The sequence below is a fragment of the Lactuca virosa genome, chromosome 6 (assembly GCF_052849685.1).
Source record: "Lactuca virosa cultivar CGN04683 chromosome 6, Lactuca_virosa_CGN04683_v6, whole genome shotgun sequence".
Taxonomy (NCBI): domain Eukaryota; kingdom Viridiplantae; phylum Streptophyta; class Magnoliopsida; order Asterales; family Asteraceae; genus Lactuca; species Lactuca virosa.
Window position 1 is genome coordinate 201752700 of NC_136431.1, and position 23370 is coordinate 201776069.

A 23370-nucleotide genomic window follows, 5' to 3' on the forward strand; every position below is an offset into this window, starting at 1 on the left:
GAGCCCTCAGACGTTTCCGCCGTCTGGTTCGGGGGTGTGACACTAATTTTGCTAGTTGTGACACTAACACTTAAACATAAATAAAAATATCTGAAAACAATCATACCTGACAAAAATAGGCATTACATTAAATCATCTTGATAAACCCCGCCCTATAAATAGGAGTGCTGAAATCGAATCTAGGGGTATATAATAACTCATTCGGTTTCCAATCTCTCCTATTTTCTCTATATCTCGAAGAACGTGTCACGTCCCACCATTCTACATGGTGCGTCGGAAGAACAGAAACCCTAATCGTTTAGGGTTTAGTGATCAGAAGATCCAAAGTTGCCAAGTGATTATTGTTACGCTTCTTGGGTGCGACTTGGAGAGAAGGATCATGGTTTGGATTTTATACATCCGCTCCACTAGCTAGAACAAGGAAAATAAAGACTACAAGGGTATGCGATATTGATCTTTCTTTTATGTTATGTTGCATTATATTGTTTGAACATGTGATCCTCTCATGGGATATATGTTTTTGTTATTTTGATAGTATGTTTCCGCTGCGTTTGCGGGTCTTGTTTTGTATGCACATATTCCATCACTTAGACAACATTACTAAATTTTAAATTAATTCTTTTGTAGTTGAGTATGCTTTTAGCACAATAAACATTGTAAAACAAAGTGTAATTGAAACCAAATGGCAAAGTTTCATTATATAAAAGTTATAGAAATGTAAGCAAATCATATACATATGCTTGGAAATAATTGTTTATTAATTATTGACAGTTTATACTTGTGTTGTAGTGTATCTATATATGGAAAAATAATGTGGAACTATAGTCCAAGCACATATCTCATTAAACTTATATGTAGTATGTAAAAACGAAACATGTATGGATTTTGTTTATCCAACATATGAGGTCGAATAAAGTACATGTGGTTTCTTTAATTACATAATATGTGTTCTACAAAACTAGTTGAAACCTGAAAGTTGTAGATTTTATTTGTATACGAGTGTTCGATAAAAATAACTGAAAACTTTTAAAACATATAAAATTACATAAATAACTTGTCTAAAACACGTCATTTAAAAAAAAATTATAAAATTACGAAAAAACTTTTTGTTAAATACTATTTGAAATAGTTATTGAGTTTGAAGTTTTTTGTTATAAAAAAAAAAAAAAAAAAAAAAAACTAGAAGCTCCTACTAAATACATTTTTTTTTAAATGCTAAAAACTAAAATTTCTGAAAAATATGCTCGAACATACGAAAGATGAAACATATGGACAAAAAACGGACTTTCAGGTATCTTAATTAGCGAAATGGAATAAAAATATTCATTGTTCTATTTGATAAAACAAAAAAGAGTATACAAAATTTGACACAAGGTATAAATGGTAGGTTTAAATAGGAGATCCAATAAAACTGAAAGGGGGAAAAGAGCCAAAGCTTATCTCGTGTGTGTGTTTCTCCTTTTTATGATCTTCCTTTTGTTATTTTCCCTCCATATGGATATGGTTTTGGCGCGAACTTTCAGGTTATATCTTTTGGTTATTATTATGTATTTAAACTAATTAGATTACTTAATAAATTAATTTATAGTGAAATTAAAAATGAGTGTTATTATATAGTATTATACCCTCCAATACACCAAATATATATATATATATATATATATATATATATATATATATATATATATATATATATATATATATATATAACTCAGCGACTACATCAATCATTTTGTTCTAAAAGTTCAATTATTGGTTTTTAATACCCCATATAAAAAATGATAATAATGCACTTTTTATGTATAATCTCACATATAACATAAATCTATGAAACAAAAATACAACTCATTTTTATTGAAAATAAATTTATATCCATACAAACTAAATGTTGCATAGATCAATTAACCTATCATAACTTACATTTGTTAAAAAATGATTTTCAATACTAAAAGTATAATTTTTTCTTGGGGGAAATAACTCTTAAGGATAACTAACTGTTGAGTTAGTTTTCATTTAGTCAATATCATTTTTTTTGTACTCAATATACTATCGAACTTGTTGTTTGTGTTCACCATAACTCTTTTGACCGACTTTTGACCCGTGATAGCCGGTCAAAGGGTTATGGTGAACACAAACAACAAGTTCGATGATATATTGAGTACAAAATAAAGAAAAGGGACCAAATGAGGAACAAATGCAACAGTTGGTTACCCTCCTGATTCATTTTTCCTTTACTCATTTACAGCAAATTTCACGTCATCTCCTGCTGATATTAATGACTTTATGAGATTTATTTTTGCTTATCTTCAAAACATAACCTACGAAAGAATAATATTCATACATGTACAACTTTGTAATGCACTTGAATATTTATTAGGGGAATCTTGACTAAGCAGGTGCATTTCATGACTACATTTACATTTCAATAAAATGATTTATCGTATCATGGATTCTAGACAAGTCTACAAACGAGTGGGATCACAAGTGCTGTGATTTTTGAGTTTACTTAGCTTTAAGATCGAATTCATGGGATAAGATACAACATTAATATGTACAATATCATGCAACTTTTGCAGACACATCACCATAATATACATTGAGGTAAACGTTTATGCTGATAAATATATCTCTCATAAACAGTCATATCCTTTGCAGAGAGGTGTTGACAGCTAACCACAGTAAGATAACAGAGACCATGTTTTAACGAAGTCACCCCTCCGAAACACTCTTCATATACGTTATGGCCAAAGAAGATTGCAATCTTTGATAATTTTGCAACTTTAATTTCATTTAACTTTTCGGAGAAAATGACTCGGGGGGGTAAACAACTGTTGAATTTGTTCTCATTTGGTCTATTTTTTTTTTACTCAATATACCATCGAACTTGTTGTTTGTGTTCACCATAACCCTTTGACCGACTATCACAGGTCAAAAGGGTTATGATGAACATAACAAGTTCGATGGTATATTGAATACAAAAAAAAAGAAATTGATCAAATGAAAACAAACGCAACAGTTAGTTACCCTCAAGAGTCATTTTCCCTTTTTCTTGAGTCAAGTCCGCGAATACTGACTTCAAACAACTTTAAAATTGAGAAAAACTTTCTGCAACTTAATGCCTTCGATAATTAACACAAATATTATATATACAATAATATACAAGCTAAAAAAAGATAAAATTTGAAATAAGTGATAACAGTTGGAACTTTCTGAAAGAAATAATCTAAAAATAACAACAAAACAAATATTAATTTGAATAGTGATTGATACATTTAACTCTAAAAGTAAAAAAAGCCATACATAATGGGTTAATACTGTTAGCAAAGACCTATATAAAAAACCAAACAAAATAAGCCTGATATCCGTCATAAGACTCACACTTGCAGACTTTGAAGAACCAATCAAAGAAACATTAAAAAACCAAAATAAATAACCATTTTATTCCTATTAATAAATAACAATTTTATATTAAAATAAAAAAATATTTAATATATGAAACAGAAAACTCATGGACAACACTCATTAGTTATCCCTTTGGGACTATATTGTTTGTTAAAATTTGTCTCTTGCAATTATGTCTCATGTATGTCAAGTTTTTCCCTGGAAATTTCTTGGGGTCTGAGTTTGCCTTGTAAACGAATTCGAACTCGGGGTCACCATTGAAATATTGTGGTTAGTCTTCTACTAAATCTTTTCAAAAAAAAAAAAAGTCATTGGACATAGACTTCCTAAGAGAAAACCATTTAAAGTAACTAAACATAGAAATCAATAAAAAATCAAATAATTTGCCAATTACAAATAACCAGATTGCATACAGACAAACAAAGACATAAAAGGAAATTGTTAAATATATAAACCAATAATCATTAATCATTGCTATAACAATAAACAAAAGCAAATTGGCTCAAGAGTTGAAGTAAGTGCTTCCAATTATAAGTCCAAATTTAAAAGAAGTCTTTGTTAGTTGAGCAACTCAAGAGAGCCAAGCTATACGGATTGAACAACAGGAGATATATTGACTTATTAATTTTTTCACTGCTTCAAAATCAAATTAATATAAAAATGTTATTGGATCTTTAATCCAACCAATCAGATCCAACTTCGTTATAGGAAATGTACTAGAGATTCAACAAAACGACTGATGATGCACAATATTATTCAACATGTCTTCCTTTCTCGGTTTTTGAGTGTTGAAAATGAATGTATTGCGAAAAGACGAAATGGTTCAAATCTGCGAGAAAAGCCACATTGAAACATTTATTTTTAGAGAAAGATAGTGTTAAATGCTCAACCCAACCAACAAAATCTTTAGCAATAACAAAATACAAGACTTGAATATTTCATCAAATACCAATTAAAACGCCATAAAATATCGCAACATTACATCCCACAAACATGTAATACACGGTCTTATTATTCCCTTCGGAATTTACTCTTGTTAGAAAAATGTGATCCAAAGTCAAAAAAAGGTGATACTCAAAATATATTAGAAAATTGATAAAAATATCATTTTAGATGGGTTATACTTTAGACAATATTGTTACAAAAAAGCTTGTTAAAATAAACCTTCAACTTTATTATAACCCATGGACCACTCTTGAAATTGATTCTTATTTGCATAAAATTGATTCTCTTTACTGGATAGTGATCTTGAAAACCTTGTAGAAAGAAAAAAATTGATAGGTTTTTGATTTGATTTATAAAAAAGGAATCAGATTTTATTCGGAAAAACAGATCAAAATATTGGATTTAAAAAAAATGATCAAGTTTTTTATTTGATTTATTAAAAAAGAATTAGATTTTATTCAGAAAAAAAAAATTCAAAATATTGGAATTTTTTTTTTCTTAAAAATACCGCTATAAAAATGAAATCAACCAATTTTACTTTATAAATCGTCCCTGTTCAATAATTGGTTCGATATATATAGGAACCTTGAGTATTAAGTTATAATTAAATAAATTTATGATATTAAATACATTAAACACAATTACAAAACTATTTAAATTGATAATTTAACCTTTTTGAATAAAATGATAAAAAGGATTATATGCATATAAACTTATGAGGCATTTGGTATATATAACTCATTTGATCCTTTCATCATAGATATTTTTCCATTTTACTATTTTAACTACATCATAAAAAATAACTCAAGCCATTTACTCACAAATGTATTAAAATTATAACTCATAAATATATATATATATATATATATATATATATATATATATATATATATATACACACACTAAAATATCCTCATTAACTATTTGACAGGAATGTGCATTGGGCTATTAGGTAATTCACTCCATTTACTTGATAGTGGGCTTACAGATATACTAAAAAACACTAACAATTCAACAAACAATTTACATCGTCAGTTCTTGACCCAAATTGCTTTATCTACTGGGGTCAATACCCAATAATATTGAAATAATAATAATGCTTATAAGAATGATATGTCATGTTACATTAATCAATTGATAACAAGTTATACCCAACATCATGTATGGATTTTAGATTCCTAAATAAACGAAAATAACATTTCTAGTGAACATTACAAAAGCTCTATCATAACAAAGTTCTATGACAATGACTCATAGTTGTGATTATTTCATGTAACAATCGTATGAATCCAAATCATAAATTTTATCTAACTTAAGAATTTAATGTATATTTGTTTCTTAGAATAATGATATCAACTCCATCAAATTTGCGGAATATTTATTTCTTATAATTCAGATGGATTTTTTAGGAAACCAATATGATATGCATGAGGAATAAATTTACCTAAACACACCGATATTTGAAGCTAAAAATATGTTGATTTATATCTCTTTGTGGGAAATTGTTTAATTTCATAATATAAATAATGAATTCAAATAAAAATCGAGGAAAATCAGAGGCCCAAATGCATAGATCATCCAACAAAAAATTTGGTATACCTCTTAAAACTAGAGATGCACCGTGACAGAACTAGAGATGGACATTGGAGGCCCCATACCGATCTCGTATGTTCAGTCTTTTTAAGACCAGTCTCAGATGATCCAATTTTTTTTTTCTGGACTGCTCCTTTGTGCCTGGTTTCACAGTCTTTGTGTGCCCCCTTTTCGGTTCGCTGTCGGGGATTGTGTAGACCAGTTGCAATATTTTAACCGTTGACTTTTTGACAAATTTGACATTTGGTTAAACTTTTATAAAATATAGTTCAATGTTTTATTTTATTTTATTTTTAGACTCCAAAAACACTCTATTTAGATATGTATCGACCGACTTACATACCCACAAACAAGAGGTATCAAATTTGATTTTTTATTTTATTTTATAAAAGCTATTTTTTTATTTGATAAATCATCCCCTTTTCAAAAGTCGTGATATACCCTAATTCCAGTTCTAAACCAATTCCGATTCCAAATCCAAATCCTGTTCCAACTCCAAATCTGGTTCCAAACGGTCCAAAGTGGTTCTATAACTCGATATATGGTTGTAAACAAACCGAACAAACACGAACAAATGCTTGTTTATGTTTGTTCGTTCATATACTCGAACAAACAAACGGATAAACAAACGATTTTTCTTTTTTATGTTCGTTCATTTAACAAATTACATTGTTCATGTTTGTTTGTTTATGTTTGTTTGTTTATAGCGTTAACTCGATGTAGCCGGAACCAGTTTCCTTATATCGATCCAGTTCCCGATTCTAGTAAAATGTCAATTCCTGTTTCTGGATCATTCGGGTTGTGTCAGGTCCTGTTTACACCCCCTTACGAAATAAATCTTTTGATTAAGAAAAATTCATGTAGCTAGTTTGTAAAAAGTTACAAATCCACGCTGGCAATACCCATCTATACGTTATCATCATCAAAACTTTATCTAAATATCCCCTCTTTCTCTTTCTCTTTGGGTTGATTCTTTTTTATCTTTGTTTCATCTCAAGGCTCTCAGATTCCCACACCATCACTGACCACTCAGATCAAAGAAAGGTAATTTAATTTTTCATTTTCGAGGTTTTAAATCAGATTTTTCTTTACCATTATTTCAAATTAACCGTATGTTGTATACAAGCCGTATAAGAAACACCCAACTGGTAGCTCACTAGTCACTTCACAGTCGATTGTATCAATAGGGACTTAGGGTTTAAAAGGGTCAGATTTTTTTTTATGGGGTTTTGTTTATCTGGATATCTTTTTTGAAATAAATTATACCTTTTTTTTTTTTTTTTTTTTTTTTTTTTTGCGAATTTACTGGAATCTCGATTAGTTGACCATGGTTCGATTGATTATTCCCTGCAAAGGTTCGAGCTTGCCGAGGACATGTCTCTTGGGTTTGATTTCGTCTGCACATGTGATTACCCAATACCATTTCTTAATCGTTATGTTCGTTTGTGTTCTTGATTGTTATCTGCTTGACTTAATAAAATTTTCACAAAAGTTGCCGATTCCCATATTAGTCTTTTTTACTTAAACTAGTTTAATAAACAGTTAGATACTATTACCCTACATTGTACATATTGATAGTATAGGGACTATATTTGTGTTTTTCTTATTAGTGTTACCTTTATATATAATCTAGGACTCCACATATAACAGATAAGATTCTTTATTAATAATGATTCATGTTTGATATTTAGAGAACTAATTAAACGAGTAGGAGATTCGCTTGTTCTGTCATCTGTGCAACCGGATCCTTGTCAAAATCAGTTGAAGAATCGAAAATGGAGGGTCCTAAAGAGATTTTCCTCAAAGATTACAAATTACCTGATTACTACTTTGATACGGTTTGTACTTTGTTCAACTAAAATTCATGTTTTTATTTGGGTTTGCATCTTTATGGTTTTTGTTTTGAGTTAATGAATTTTTAATCCAGGTGGATTTAAGTTTTTCATTGGGTGAAGAAAAGACAATCGTGTGTGCAAAAATCAGTGTTGTCCCTAGAGTCGATGGTCTGCTTTGTGATTTTCATTGAGATACACATAATTTCTAATAACATATCTTAATCAAATGAAAAGATGTGTAACAGAGTTAAAGTTATGTTATTTTCTTGATTGTTTAGTGAATGGATATTATTTCGACAGGTATTGCTGCTCCATTGGTTTTGGATGGGATTGATCTCAAGCTGATTTCGGTTAAGATTAATGGAAATGAATTGAAGGTATGGAAACACTAAATTTCCCATTAAGTTTCTTGATAAATGATGTTAATTATTTGTATTTTGAGAAAATGACGATGCATCTTGGAAATGGAACGAGAAAATAAAGAGAAAAGTACTTAATGTGGAAATCCACGTTTCCTTGAGCTTATTTATTAAGTCGTTCTTTTTCAAATTAAGTTATGTCCACATTAAGTTCATCAAGTAAAAACAACAACCAAAGGGCTTTTAGCCCAGCGGTATCAGGTGGTGTCCTCCTTCCTTGAGGTCGAGAGTTCATGTCTCGTGGTGGACATAAGTGTAATTAGGTGTTAGTTTAGGAGTAGATTATACTATTTGTATTTGTTGATTCAAAAAAAAAAAAACAGTAAAAACAACAACACCTAAATCTTACATTTTTTTTCTTCAGGAGGGAGATTATGATTTAGATGCTCGACATCTAATTCTCAAAGCACCTCCAAGAGGGAGTTTTATCTTGGAAACCGTAACCGAAGTTTTACAAAAGAACTCATCATTTGAGGTAAATTTTTTTTACTATGCAAGTTTTTTCTTTATAAAAATTAATAAAATTTGATTAATGTTGTATTGTAGGGTCTTTACAAGTCGTCTGGTAATTTCTGCACACAATGTGAAGCGGAAGGTTTCAGAAAGATAACTTATTTTCAGGTTCCTTATATCAAGTGATTATTGATATTGATTTGTTTTCTAGTTATATTTTTTCTTTTTCTTTTATTATTATTATTATCATTATTATTTTGCTTTTAGGATCGCCCTGATATTATGGCAAAATATACTTGTCGTATTGAGGCTGACAAGTTATTATACCCTGTGTTGTTGTCCAATGGAAAACTCATTGAGCAAGGAGACCTAGAGGTGAAAATTATTTCCGTATAAAAAGTTTACCAAATTAGGTCGTTCTTTCTTCATTAAATTAAAAAACGACACCCATATATATGTTTGTGCATCTCTCTCTCTCTCTCTCTCTCTCTATATATATATATATATATATATATATATATATATATATATCACTTTGACATTCTAAAAAAAATAGAGATATTGAGATTCAACATCAGCCACATATTTCTCATTGACCGCTCTAACGCTCCACCGTACCGGCATCAGCGGGATATGCCTAATCATAAATGATTATATAACAGAGAGGTATAATCATATATGATTATACATGTTTATACATCTATGTCTAATCATAAATGATTATATATATGTTTGTTCACAGATTGATTAATCATATATGATTATGGTGGTTGATGGCAGAGATGGCGGTGGTATAGGCGACGAAGGTGGTGGTGGTGGGTCGGTAGGTGGTGGTAATGGTGGTGGTGATGGCGGTTATGGTGGTGGGGAAAAAGGAATGGACGTCGTTGAATAATCATTTATGATTATAATTCTCCCGTCGCGCCGGTACGCCGGAGCACTAGAACGGCAAATGAGAAATATATAACTGAGGTTGAATGTCAATATCTCTCAATATCTCTATTTTTTCGGAATCTCAACGAAACCTACTTTTCTTTCACACACACACACACACACACACTCTCTCTCTCTCTCTATATATATATATATATATATATATATATATATATATATATATATATATATATATATATGCAAAATTCATGCGTGTTGCAACGACGACGATTAGTTTAATTTCAATGAATTGTTTTCATTTAATGACTAAGTAGTTTTGGTACACCAATCATAAGTACAGTGTTATTTTGGTTAAAACAAATGCATGTGTTATATTAGTTAGCAATTTATATATGTTCAAAATCATATGATGCCCCAACTTTTAGACTCTTTAACTACCATAACTAATTTGAATATCCGATAATTGTATATTTTATTATATATTTCAGATAATCCGAATATTAAAAATTGTAATTTTTATTATCCAAATCCGAAACCCAAATATCCAAATTTTTGGTGGTGTATAGTGGTGGTGGAAGGGAAAGGAGAAAAGGGGCGGGATGAGGTGGGTACCGTTATGTTGGGCCTTCTAATATAGCATTAATATAATCAGAAATAAGTACAAGATAGTAAAAAATGGTAGTACATATATTTTACATGGGTTAGGGAGGAACATGTGATTTTTTGTCAAGTGGACTATTTATATAATTTTGTCTTACTTTAATTTTATCATTAAAATCAAGGTAAATTATAGAAATTGTCCGTATGGTTATATTTTTTTGAATTAAGTCCAAAGTTTTTAATTTGGACATAGAGCGTCTTCAATGTTTGTTTGACCTAAAATGAATAAGCAACCCCACACCCCCTATTCCTTTCCCATATACATTTGCCCTCACTACTCATCAATCACCCGTCAAAGTTCCTTTCATATCTTTTACTTTTTTCTCCATCTGAAATACATCTTTATATTTTATACTTATGGACCCCCGAAAGTCAGTTTTATTTTATTACGAACTAATGCATTTAAAATCCATAACTTCTCTAAGCATCGTGGAAACCACATCAAACGTGTGAAAAAAAAATCATTTAAAATATTAGAAAAAAAAATCATTTAAAATATTAGAAAAGATAGATATGACCAACAATAAATATCAAATGATGATATTAGACACACATTGAACATTCCACCCAATGTTGAAAAGGGTACATTTAAATTTAGGGTAAAATTGGAAAATGGAATTATGAACGTTTGAAATGGAAATATCGTCACTTGGTCTTTTAAGACATGACAAATCAAGGCATGTATGGTGAAAGGGAGTTTTGGATTGTGGTATTATTATAGTCAAAGGGGGATTGGATTGTGGTATTTATTATTATTATTATTATTATCCTTACAAATAATTGCTGCATATTTGTTTCTAAAAGTAAATACCATTTTATCCTTACAATCCAACAACTATTTTTTCACAATATTCATCAATTTTAACATGAAAGAGAGTAATTGTGAAGAAAAAAGACAATTGGTTGGTATCCTAATACATTAAGAGCAATTTTTTTTAGCTTAACCCGTAATAAACAAAGTAAAAAAGAAACAATCATGTATAACTGTCCACATTAAATGTCTAATCTATAAAGTCATTAAGTAAAAAAGAAACATCATTGTACATGGAATCTCTCTCTCTCTCTCTCTCTCTCTCTATATATATATATATATATATATATATATATATATATATATAGTTTTTAAAAATAAATTAAAATAATTGAAGATATGAATTAAAATATCAATTATGTAACACACAATCACCACAGAAATATTGTTATTCAACATTGAAAAATGTATATTTTTGTATAGATGATTATTATTTTTTCTGCAAGAATGACTGGCCATCAATAGGTGCTGAAAAGGATGGAAGCTTGAAATTTACCAAAGAAGAAAGAAAGTTGTACATACATCCACCCTAACTTTTTTGTGTTGGCAGTTGCACTTACACGTACACGTCTTTGATATTTTTTTTGAATCAAAGACATCTGAGAAAAAGAGATGCTATATTACAGTTACCTCTTCTTCCATCTATCATGGGGTTGGGTATTCAATCAAACAAAAAAAAATAATTCCCTTAAACACCTACTTATCTTTCAAACTTTAGTTCTATTAGCATTACAAATAAAGGAAATGAGGTAAAAATCCAAATTTATAATCGAAAATTGGAATATTAATATGGTTTAATAAATGTTGCAAACAGGGGATGCATAAAAGAACAAGAAAAATGAGAGAAATATATCACAAGTTAATAAATATAACTCTCTTGATTTTAGATGGATTGGTGATTGGAATTGTAGACTACTGATTCAGATGGGCATCAAAAACTTGTTCCAGAATAATTTGCATCACATTGAAAAGGGTGTTACCTTTTTATTCCCATAGTAAAAGCAAGAAATTGGAAAAAAAAAATGTTTTTATCAGCTAAAACTGATTATGGAATAAAAAAAAGGAGGCTCAAATGAACATCTCTGAGAGAAATGAGATACGGGTCACTGAAAAGCCCAAGTTCAATCACCTGAGCAATAACTCTTCTTCAAAACTATTTGATTGAAAAGTAGAGATTGTATCTATAAGCAAAGATTTGAAATTTTAGCGTGCACGAAAATCTACCAAATACATTTCAAAGGTAAGAATGTGAATTCCTCTTTGATTGAGTCATTCACATCTTTGTCTTCTTTGTTCACGGCTTAGACTAGTAGGTATAGGTATAACACCACAAAATTGTCACATCACATACCACATCACACTACTAATACCATAACTAGAAGTGGGGTTGGTGTTGAAATGCTATAACATGTTAATAGTTAGAAAGAAAAGAGAGTGAAGAAGAAGAAGAAAATGGTGATCGGTTGATTTCTCCCGTTGAGGTATGTTGTCGTTACCACATCTTATAACATAACACTATTAACATGAAAGGGGGGTGGTGTTCCTCATGTTATAACTAGGTTAAGAGGTGTCACCTAACCCATAACGCCATATTGTGTTGCCCATACCCAACTCTCTTAGGATGAAACCTGAATTTTAATAAATATAATTATCAGCAGCAATCGAATAGGGTGTGAGTGGGTGTTTTGGAATTCTTTTTAAAGAGTTAATAAGTTAAAATTTTGTTGATAAACATTAATTTTTTGGGGGGAAAGGTGATTTTTTTAAAAGACCATAAATTCTTGGTTTTTCCAAAAAGTCAATAAGTTGAGTGAAAAGCACTCCCAAACACACATTTGCAAATAGGAATATGAAAGAATCTCCAACCAATCAAAACCGTGATGCCAACTTCCTCTTTTTTATTTTATTTATTTATTCATGACATTAAGTTTACGTCGAACATAATAATTTAAGTAAGCATTTATATATAAATTCATTTATTATAATTTTATAACAAACAATTTGTACCGGTTGAAAACGTTTATCATGTATAATCATATTTGTCATTTCTTTATATTAAGTCTACCAAATAATTAAAATAGAGTAAATTACATATTTGAACCCTCAGTATATTTATATTTATAATTAATGTCCATTTTTTTTTCTTCAAATAACTTGTAAAAAAATCAAATCAAATTAGAAATGTATACCGGATGTATTTAAATCAAATGAAACAAAAGAAAATCGAGTGAAAGAGGGATTCAAAGCAGGAGATCGAGAGTCTAACTTGAGAGATATGGTTTAGATCGAGTATATAACGAGAGGTTGAGAGATTGTGGTGGTTGCAGAATGTGGGAGTGAGAGCAAAGAACGTGGGAAGAGAAACGTGGTAGGGATTGTGGAGTCGAGGTTAAAGGATGGTTAAGGCAAAACTAGCGGGCATTATCAATTTGTAACTTTGAATCGGGTTCAATGCATCATAAAGTTGAACAAACACGTTATGGTAAAAAAATAACTAGTTTTTTTTGTGTATGTGTGTGTGAGTGGGTGAGGGGAGGGGGCAGGCAAACATGCATGTATGTATGTGACTTGAGCATTTGGAGCATTCTCATGGAACATTTGAATTCAATGGACCACTTGCAAGTTGCAACTCAATGGAACACTTGGGGTTCATGGAGCATGTAACAAAGGAATGGATCATCTGAGAAGGGAACGAATCATCTAACAAATAAACGGATCAAGTTCCAAAGGAACAGATCGTCTAAAAGGGGGGTATGGAGCACCTGGAAGAGGTTTGGAGCACTTGGGAGTGGAATGGGACAACTTGATGCATAGTTGCTCCATTTGATTAGGTGTTGGGCTAAGTGGAAAACATGTTGCGCCATTTAGGAAGCATGTTGCACCACTTTGGACCATGTTGCGCGACTCTGGTAGATGTTTCACCAAAGTGGAAGAAGTTGCGCCAAGCTGGAATATCTTGTGCCACCTTGGAAGGAAGTTGCAACTGCGCCACCTTGGAAGGAGGTTGTGCCAAGCTTGAAGGATGTTGCGCCATCCTTGCACAAGATGGGCCATCATCATGCAAGATGCGCCATGGTATCCCTGATGAGTCATGTATGCTATGAAGTCCTCTATGATGCTTAAGATTGTTCAAGGATGCTCTAGAAGTTGGTGATGCTTAAGGAGTACACCATGATGTGCCACCATGATGGATTTTGGGCAACTAGTGTTCATGATGCGCCACATGTGCATCATGATGCTCCATTATGGCTCATGGTGCTCCATAATGTGCGTTATTGATACTCATGTGTTGTATGTCATGGATGACTGTTCCAGAAGCTTCTGCATGACGGATTATGATTGGTTGACACCTTTCATAGGCCTACGGGCCAATGGGTTTGACCCATTAGGGCTTTAAGTCTGATCCCTTCAGTATAAATAGGGATGCATGCTAGTCATTTTAAAGTGTCTTGTATTTTAGAGTGATAGGTGAATCTCTGTGAATTTGTACTTGTAACATCTGTTTAAGAACTATAAAATAAAAAATACTCACATCCTGCCTGTAAACGTAAGTCACCTTCACCGAACCATGTAAATACCGTGTCTTGTGTGCTTTTGTTATTTGCTAGTTATCTACTTTACTTCCTAACAATATATATATATATATATATATATATATATATATATATATATATATATATATTCTAGTAAAATGTTTGCACGTTGCAGCAGGGGCAATTGGTTTCATTTTGACAACCTAAATGAAACCAATATTAAATTGTTGATTAGGTATCATCTTGTTATAATTACACCAATATGTAGTTTAAAAGGAAACACCCATATATAGATTATCAAATTAAGTCGCTGGTTGTGCATTAAGTCAAAGAAACACTCATATAAAACCTTACCAAGATTTATCGTTCTTTATTAATTGAAAAAGAAACATCCATATACATTTTATAAAATTTTGTCTACATTAAGTAAAAAAAGAAACATCTATATATACCTTACAAAATCTTGTCATTCATTCTTTCTTCACAAAGTAAAAAGAAAAACACTCATATATGTCTTACCAAATTAAGTCATTCTTTTTGCATTAAGTAAAAAAGAAACATCCATATATAGCTTACCAGATTGAGTTCTTGATTTCAGGGTGGGAAGCATTTTGCTGTTTGGGAGGACCCGTTCAAGAAACCTTGCTATCTTTTTGCATTGGTTGCAGGTCAATTAGAGAGCAGAGATGACACTTTCACAACATGCTCGGGTCGTGAAGTTGCTTTAAGAATATGGACCTCACCACATGATCTCCCAAAATCCGAACACGCCATGTATTCTCTCAAAGCCGCCATGAAATGGGATGAAGATGTTCGTTCTTCTCTCCATATACTCATTTCCACCTTTTTTTCTTACATATTTACTCAAGGGCGTTTTCGTCTTTTCATCTCTTACTTTAGGTTTTTGGGCGAGAGTATGATCTTGATCTCTTCAACATCGTAGTTGTTCCCGATTTCTTGTAAGCAAAAGTTTTTTTATTTGTCTGGATTTTCTTTCCATACTTACATTTTAATTGGTTCTAAATTGACAGGGGAGCCATGGAAAACAAGAGCTTGAATGTATGTGTATAGACATGTAGTAGTAAATTATATAGCTATAAAGTATATAATCTTTTTTCTGAATAAAAAAAATGTTTTTTATTAATCTTTTTTTCATTTTTAATAGATATTCAATTCTAAGCTTGTTTTGGCATCACCGGAGACTGCATCAGATGCAGATTATGCTGCAATTTTGGGTGTTATTGGTCACGAGGTTTGAGATTTTTTATTCATTTGATCTTTTTTTAAGAAAAATTATATCACTTAATTGCTTAAATAATAACGTGTATGTATACCCTTCTATATATTGTAGTATTTCCATAACTGGACTGGCAACAGGTTCGCTTATATAACTTTTATTGATTATATTCTAAAAAATATGAAATATCTTTCTGATTTTTATATACCTTTATAGAGTGACATGTCGTGATTGGTTCCAATTGAGTTTGAAGGAAGGTCTTACCGTTTTTCGTGATCAAGTAAGATCTTGTTGCAGAATTTAAAAAAAAAATCATTATATTATATCCTTTGCATTAATAAGCGTTTAATGATTATAACATGTTTTGCAGGAATTTTCATCTGATTTAGGCAGTCGTACAGTTAAGAGAATTGGTGATGTTTCAAAGCTTCGTACATACCAATTTTCACGGGTTTTCATCTTTAATCTAACTGGACATGAATTAAATATTGTTTTTTCCTTTTCATAATTGTAATAATCGTTGTCTTTTTTAGGATGCGGGACCCATGGCTCACCCTGTTAGGCCTCACTCTTATATTAAGGTCTGGAACTCATTTTCGTTTTTTTAAATCTCTCTTTTTTCTATTAAAGCTTCAAAACTTACCCTCTACTTTCAACTATTTTTCTTTTCCCTCCTCCAGGTGGACAATTTCTATACATCAACGGTATGGTTCTGATATATTCACCCTTGGTTTACTCTTTGTTCAATTTCGACATGAATAAACAAAAAGATGATAAATCAGGAATTCCTTTTTCTGTATAATTTATATTTACAGGTGTACGAAAAGGGTGCTGAAATTGTCCGCATGTACAAAACTTTATTGGGAAGTGAAGGGTTTCGGAAGGTAATAGATTTTTTATAAGGAAAAAAGTTGGAAGTAGTGAAGTGCAACGCTATTATTTGGTAGATTTTTACAAAAAACAATGTTATAATAGAAAAAACAAAAGTAGGATGCTATAATACTGAAACAAATGAAAGCATGCTGCTATTTTTTTGCGTTTAGCACTTAGTTTTATTGTAGAATTAATGTTTGTTGTTTTAGGGGACAGATCTGTACTTTAAAAGGCATGATGGGCAAGCAGTAACTTGTGAAGATTTCTTTGCTGCTATGCGAGATGCTAACAATGCGGATTTTGCTAATTTCTTATTATGGTATATTTCATTTTTACCACCTTTATTTTTACGGTTTTTGTTAAAATATTTATTATGTTAACAAACATGACTCATGTTTAGGTATTCACAAGCCGGTACCCCTATCGTGGAGGTTAAATCTTCTTACAATGTCGAAGCTCGTACCTTCTCTTTGAAATTTAGGTAAGTTTTTAAGGCACTGTGTGCATTGGAGTCTTGAGACTGAGACTGATATAGTGGGACAAAAAGTATAAGTTTTTGTCCTATCCACCTAAAAAGGTTGAGCATAACCGATTTCAATGAGACAAAATTACATTTTTTTTTTGTCTGACCTAAAAAGAAATCATGTGAGACTAAGGTTATGTTTGACATGCCACAACTGACTTATTTTCAAGCTTTTTGGGTTGTCATATTTGCAAACTAAAAAGTAGCTTATAAACTACTTTTTCTAAAAAAACTACCCAGACCATCGTTTTAAAGAGCTTATGGAGCTTTTTCTAAATTCTTCTGAATATACCCTTTATTAGTTTTTGAAAACCACAATAAATGTTATGTATTAGTTATTTGATGATGAATTTGTCATTTAAAAATAAAAACAACGCAATGAAACATGAAAACAAGGTTTTGTTTGACTTATTTTAATACATGATATCTACAACGAAACATTGATGATTACCGACAAATTAGACATACTTATCATTTTTCTTATTAATTTTAGAAAACATTCAATAACTTTAAAAATTTGTTTTTAAAGTTGATAATCAAATTAAGGTGTTATCTAAATTAGAAAATATATGATATAATGAAAAAAGATTTATCTAAAAAGGTTGGTAAAAGATGTCATTAAAAAAAGTAAAGAACAACTATGATACAATGGAAAAAGATTGGGGCCTTTAGAAATTCGTGATAATATTGTGAATATGATATGTGATGCACAAAATTTCAATTAAACACAAATAACTAGAGAAGTGTTATGTATTACCTATTTTAATTCAATGAAATGTATTACGTATTTCTCTTATGGCATTGAATCATTTTTGTACATGTCCTATTTCATTTTACATTTATCAACTAGTTTTTATCAAGCATCATTTTTTTTATCAACTTGCAGCTAACTTTTCAGCTAGCATCTTTCTGATCATTATTTTGATTTTTTTTTTTTTTTATAAATTACCGTTGTAATTTTTTTTTTTCAGTCAAACGGTGCCACCTACGCCAGGTCAGCCGATAAAAGAGCCAATGTTCATTCCTGTGGCTATGGGGCTTCTTGATTCAAATGGCAAAGATATGCCATTATCATCTTTCTATCATGATGGGAAGTTAGAGTCCATCATATCTGGTGGTCAGCCTGTCTACACTACTGTTCTCAGGGTTACAAAGGTAATTTTACACTTTGTAGGGGCCCTGAAAACTTTTATTAGTTATTCATCTTACAAACTAAATCATTTTTGTGTCTTAAATTTAGGGTGAAGAAGAATTTGTATTCCATGATTTGGATGAAAAACCGATACCATCTCTGCTAAGGGGTTATAGTGCTCCTATTCGCCTACACTCTGATCTTACAGAAAACAATTTGTTTTTCCTTCTTGCTCATGATTCAGATGGATTTAATCGGTAAGAAATTGCAATGTACATTCATATAATTGTGTATTATAGCATCCTACTTTCATTTCTTTATGTTACATCATTGTACTTTCAGGTTTTTCTTACTAAGGCATTGTAAAATATGGTGATTTTTTAAAATTACAATGTTGTAATAGGAAGAAATGAAAGAATGATGCTATAATAAACAAGTTATTTTGTTGCATTTAACTAGTATTATCATTGTAGCCTCTTTACTATTTTCTGTAGTAAATTAGTAATAGACCATCATACGTTTATGTGACACTTTAAAGAAACAATTTGTTCCAGTTATCCACTTTTGAGAAAGGACAAAACACAAAAAAATATAATGTTATGTAGTTTCACCAATTTATTGATTTAGCTATTGAACTATTATTAATATTGCAGTTGGGAAGCTGGACAAATATTGGCAAGGAAACTGGTGCTCACTCAAGTTGTTAACTTTCAAAAAGATGATAAATTGGTACTTGATCCACAATTTGTTCATGGTATCAAATGTATACTTTTGGATTCGAGTCTAGACAAGGTATTTTTCTTGAACGGTTTTTTTTTTTTTTTTGTTTCTTATAGTTTTCAAGATTTGAGGTAATTGAACACTAGGTTTATTTCTTTTTATTTAGGAATTTATTGCAAAAGCAATAACTCTCCCTGGTGAAGGTGAGATTATGGACATGATGGAAGTAGCAGACCCTGATGCTGTTCATGCTGTTCGATCTTTTATCAGAAAGCAACTTGCTTTGGAGTTGAAGCAAGAATTCATAAACAAGGTAAAAAAATATGCCTACTACCCACCCCGCTCCACATATGAACATTTTGTGAATTCATTTTGACAGGTGAAAGAAAACAGGAGCTCAGAGAAGTATGAGTTTGACCATGTTAATATGGCAAGACGTGCTCTTAAGAACACTGCCCTTGGTATATATATATATTTTTGCTCTTAAGTACCCTTTTTTTTTAATATTGGTGCGTATCGATGTTTATGATTTTGAAAAAAAGGGTATCTTGCGACTCTTGAAGATGAAGAAAACAGTGAGCTTGTGTTGAATGAGTACAAAAGTGCAACAAATATGACAGATCAATTCTCAGCTCTTGCAGCCATTGCTCAAAAACCGGGTAAAGCCCGTGAAGATGCTTTGGCTGACTTTTATAACAAATGGAAACATGACTTCTTGGTAAATTGTTACTTTATGTAATTTATTTAGATTTATTAAATTAAAAAAAAATGGATATTTTTTATGTTTGTTTTTTTTAGGTTGTTAACAAGTGGCTTTCGCTTCAATCTGCATCGGATATTCCTGGGAATGTTGAGAATGTTAAGAAACTTTTGGATCATCCATCGTTTGACCTAACAAATGCCAACAAGGTCAGAACTCTAGTCTCATTTTGGTCACCATTTTTTATATGGGAATATGATTTGGTTTGAGTTTATATATGAATGATAAGGACCAATTGGGTAGAATTTGAAGAAAAAGAAAACAATTACTGAAAAAGATAAATGGGTTTCAATGGTTTAGAAGTTGAAGCATATTGTAATCGTGTGTTTAGTTGGAAGGAATGGAATGGACAGGGTAATGGAATGAGGAATTACTTTCAAATATTCAGTGCTCCTGTTGGTTGGCGTGTAGGAATGGAATGGTTTTTTATATGAATTTTTTATTATATTTAAACATGACATATTATCTCAAATCTACTTTATACATGTTGTAATTATAAACTAAATAAATTCATAATAAAAAATGATTAAAACCCAATCCCAATTAAGGCTACAATAAGAAATATTAAAATTGAATCTCACTGTTTTGATGATAGCCTTTGTAATCGCATTTAATATATTAAATGTGATTATGTATTTTCTTGAACTTTGATTTTGGACAGATGTTTTCGGTTATTGGAGGATTTCGTGCATCATATGTTAACTTTCATGCTAAAGATGGTTCAGGTTACAAATTCGTGGGAGACCTTGTGCTGCTGCTTGACAAACTAAACCCTCAGGTGAAAATAACTTAATTACCTTTCTTTATTTTTCTTCTTTTGGGTCAGACCAAAATCAGAATTTTAAGACACCCTTAAATTCTATACAACATTTTAGAATAAGGATAGATGCAAGAAAAAACAAATTGCAACGTACTTTCTTTGTTGTGGTTATTTGCTTACTTTTCTTTATATTGCAACATTGTATTTTAGTTTTTTTTCTTATTAGAACATTATACTCTGAAAATTGCTTTGTATTTTGATGACATTGTTATATTGGGTGGATTTTCAAAGTACAATGTCTTGATAAGAAAACAAAATTGAAAGTAAATTGCTATAATTAGGTAGATTGTATAAAGTACAATGTTATAGTAGGGAGAACTGAAAGTAGGATGCTATAGAATGAACAAAAAAAAAACTATGTTGCCATCTCCTGCATCTAACCCTTTAACAATACAAAACTTATGGGGTCGTTGAAGTTACCATTTTACCCTTGTCTTGATCCAGATGGCATCTGGGGTGGTTTCATCCTTTTCTAGATGGAATCGCTATGACGATACCCGCCAAAATCTTGCCAAGGTAATGAGTCTTGACCTTTAATTATCATATGATATAATAATAATTTTTTTTTAAAGTATGTTGCTAATTCTTGACAAAAATGGAAAATCAGGCACAACTGGAGATGATTGTGTCGGCTAATGGGGTCTCAGAGAACGTATATGAAATCGCCTTAAAGAGTTTGGCTGTTTAGAATCTATATATATATTTTTTTATCAAGAATCAAAGTGGTAATCATATAAACATGAATTAGAATAATGGTAAATGACAAGAACGTGAATAATTTTACAAAATTTTCCCTAGATTTTGTTCAAGATCTTTAGGTAAAAAAAAATGCTATTTTCTTGGTTTAGTCCTTTTGTTCTTATTTTTAAAATAATTATAATACATTATAATCTTATTGAATTGATCACTTTAACAATAAAAAACAAGGTATATTGTTTTACAAAGTGTGTCATGTATAATATATGTGATGAATTATGTATCATGGTCAGAGGGGATACATATGAAAAAAGTCATCAAACCTTGTAAATGGAGACGGTTTTGCTTGGTTTGGTTTTGATCGATATCATAATTGGTCGAGTATAGTGTAAAAATGGACAAAACCTTCTACTAGTTCTTACATATTTAAAGATGGATACAATAAGAGAAGGTAGTGTAATGCTTTTGTGATGAAAGACTATGATAGTTTGGATAGAACAAAAGTATTTGTTCTTCATGTGTGATGTAACAATTCATACAATACGAGTTAGGGCTCTTATTTGTACTAAGAAAAACCAATCAACATGTTATCAACTGAACAAAAAAATTGGTAGTTAGTATTGTATTATTGCTTGATATTGTAGAAAACCCTTGTATGGTTTATGCTTGTATTGATCTCAATATAAAAAACTGTGAATCAATTTCTACATGCTTAGTATGTTGGTGTTGTATTGGGTTTGAATCTAAATTCATGGTACTAACATTATCACAAAAAACAACAGTGGCTCAGAAAAGTGAACAAGAAAGCTTGAGTAGAAGATTTTGAAGGCAACCAACTTTTGGCACAACATTAGCTACCCCCGTTACTCAAACTCGACACTGGAACGGGAAAAAACATGTTGTCATTTGGAGGACCAGAAAGCTTATCATCAAGATATATGTACAACCTAGATGTGGACTGAAATGTCATGGAGCTGCCAACGAAATCAACATCAGAATATGAGACCAAGTGGTCGATGACTAGCAGAAGAATGTAAATGTCGTGCATCAAAGTGCCTTTGAGGTACCATAGGATGCGTTTGAGAGTGATGAAGTGCATAACACGGAGGACAGACTTCTTAGACAACATAAGATATATCCGGATGAGTGAATGCCAAATATTATAAAGCTCCGAAAAGGCTCCGCGCTTGGGGTTAGAGATCAGATATCCAACAGTGGAAAGCTTGGGTTTCATGTCAGTGGGGGTACTACAGGGGTTACACGTGGTTATGTCAACACATACAAGAATCTCTTAAGCAAAAGCAACACGGGACAAAAAATTTCCCTTGGAGCTGTGAGAGGCAGAAATGTCATGGACTAGGATAATGGACCAAAATCACACATAGGAAATGATAAAGATAGGCGCAATATGACTATATTGATGAGAAAAGGACACGAGGTAGTATGTAACGTCCCAAAAAACATAGTAAAAATTTTGATTTTTCAAAAGTCATTTTCATAAAAACCATAAGTCATACAAAACATTGTTTCCAAAACATTGTTTCCAAAACATAGTCATAAAAATTAGAGTATTCAATAACATCTCTCAACATAAATTCATATGATGGTCTGTACGATCACGCCTTCGCCTTTCTCCGATCATCCGAAGTACCTGAAACATTTAAACCCACAACTGTAAGCCAAAGCTTAGTGAGTTCCCCCGAAATACCCCACACAACAATACACATACAACACATGCACACATGAGCCTTCAGTCTGCTTGGACCGCCTCGTAAGGCCTACAGGAGACTGGATCGCTCTACTGAGCATACAGTCACTGGACCGCCTCGCAAGGCCTACGGAAGCTGGACCACTCCCTTAGGCCTACAGTCTGACTGGACCGCCTCGCAAGGCCTACAGTACACCTGGACCGCCCGATTATCTTGGCCTACAACACAAAGCAGGTACGCCTCAATCCAACCACAATATGTTGACATATACAAACAAACAAACAAATAATAACCAACAATAAAGTTAATCATAACATATCTACCAATCTACTATATCACTACAACATACCAACAT

At 31.4% G+C, this 23370-nt stretch overlaps 1 protein-coding gene across 2 annotated transcripts; it reads left to right on the forward strand.

Moving 5' to 3' along the window:
- Nucleotides 1-6854: 6854 nt before the first annotated feature.
- Nucleotides 6855-21457, forward strand: LOC145122549 (puromycin-sensitive aminopeptidase-like). 2 transcript variants are annotated; one of them, XM_079058138.1, is made up of 29 exons: nt 6855-6984; nt 7632-7778; nt 7868-7943; nt 8076-8152; nt 8559-8669; nt 8741-8815; nt 8915-9022; nt 15144-15356; nt 15446-15504; nt 15577-15604; nt 15711-15797; nt 15897-15922; nt 15999-16062; nt 16153-16233; nt 16316-16363; nt 16463-16486; nt 16598-16666; nt 16865-16974; nt 17056-17136; nt 18150-18333; nt 18419-18567; nt 18964-19102; nt 19197-19343; nt 19410-19491; nt 19573-19748; nt 19829-19939; nt 20452-20568; nt 21055-21126; nt 21218-21457. In XM_079058138.1, the coding sequence occupies exons 2-29, from the start codon at nt 7716-7718 to the stop codon at nt 21296-21298; spliced, it is 2658 nt and encodes an 885-aa protein (XP_078914264.1). In that variant the 5' UTR covers nt 6855-6984; nt 7632-7715; the 3' UTR covers nt 21299-21457. The 2 variants fall into 2 exon arrangements, with proteins under 2 accessions (XP_078914264.1, XP_078914265.1); XM_079058139.1 differs by having other exon boundaries at nt 19594-19748.
- The last annotated feature ends 1913 nt before the right edge of the window (nt 21458-23370 follow it).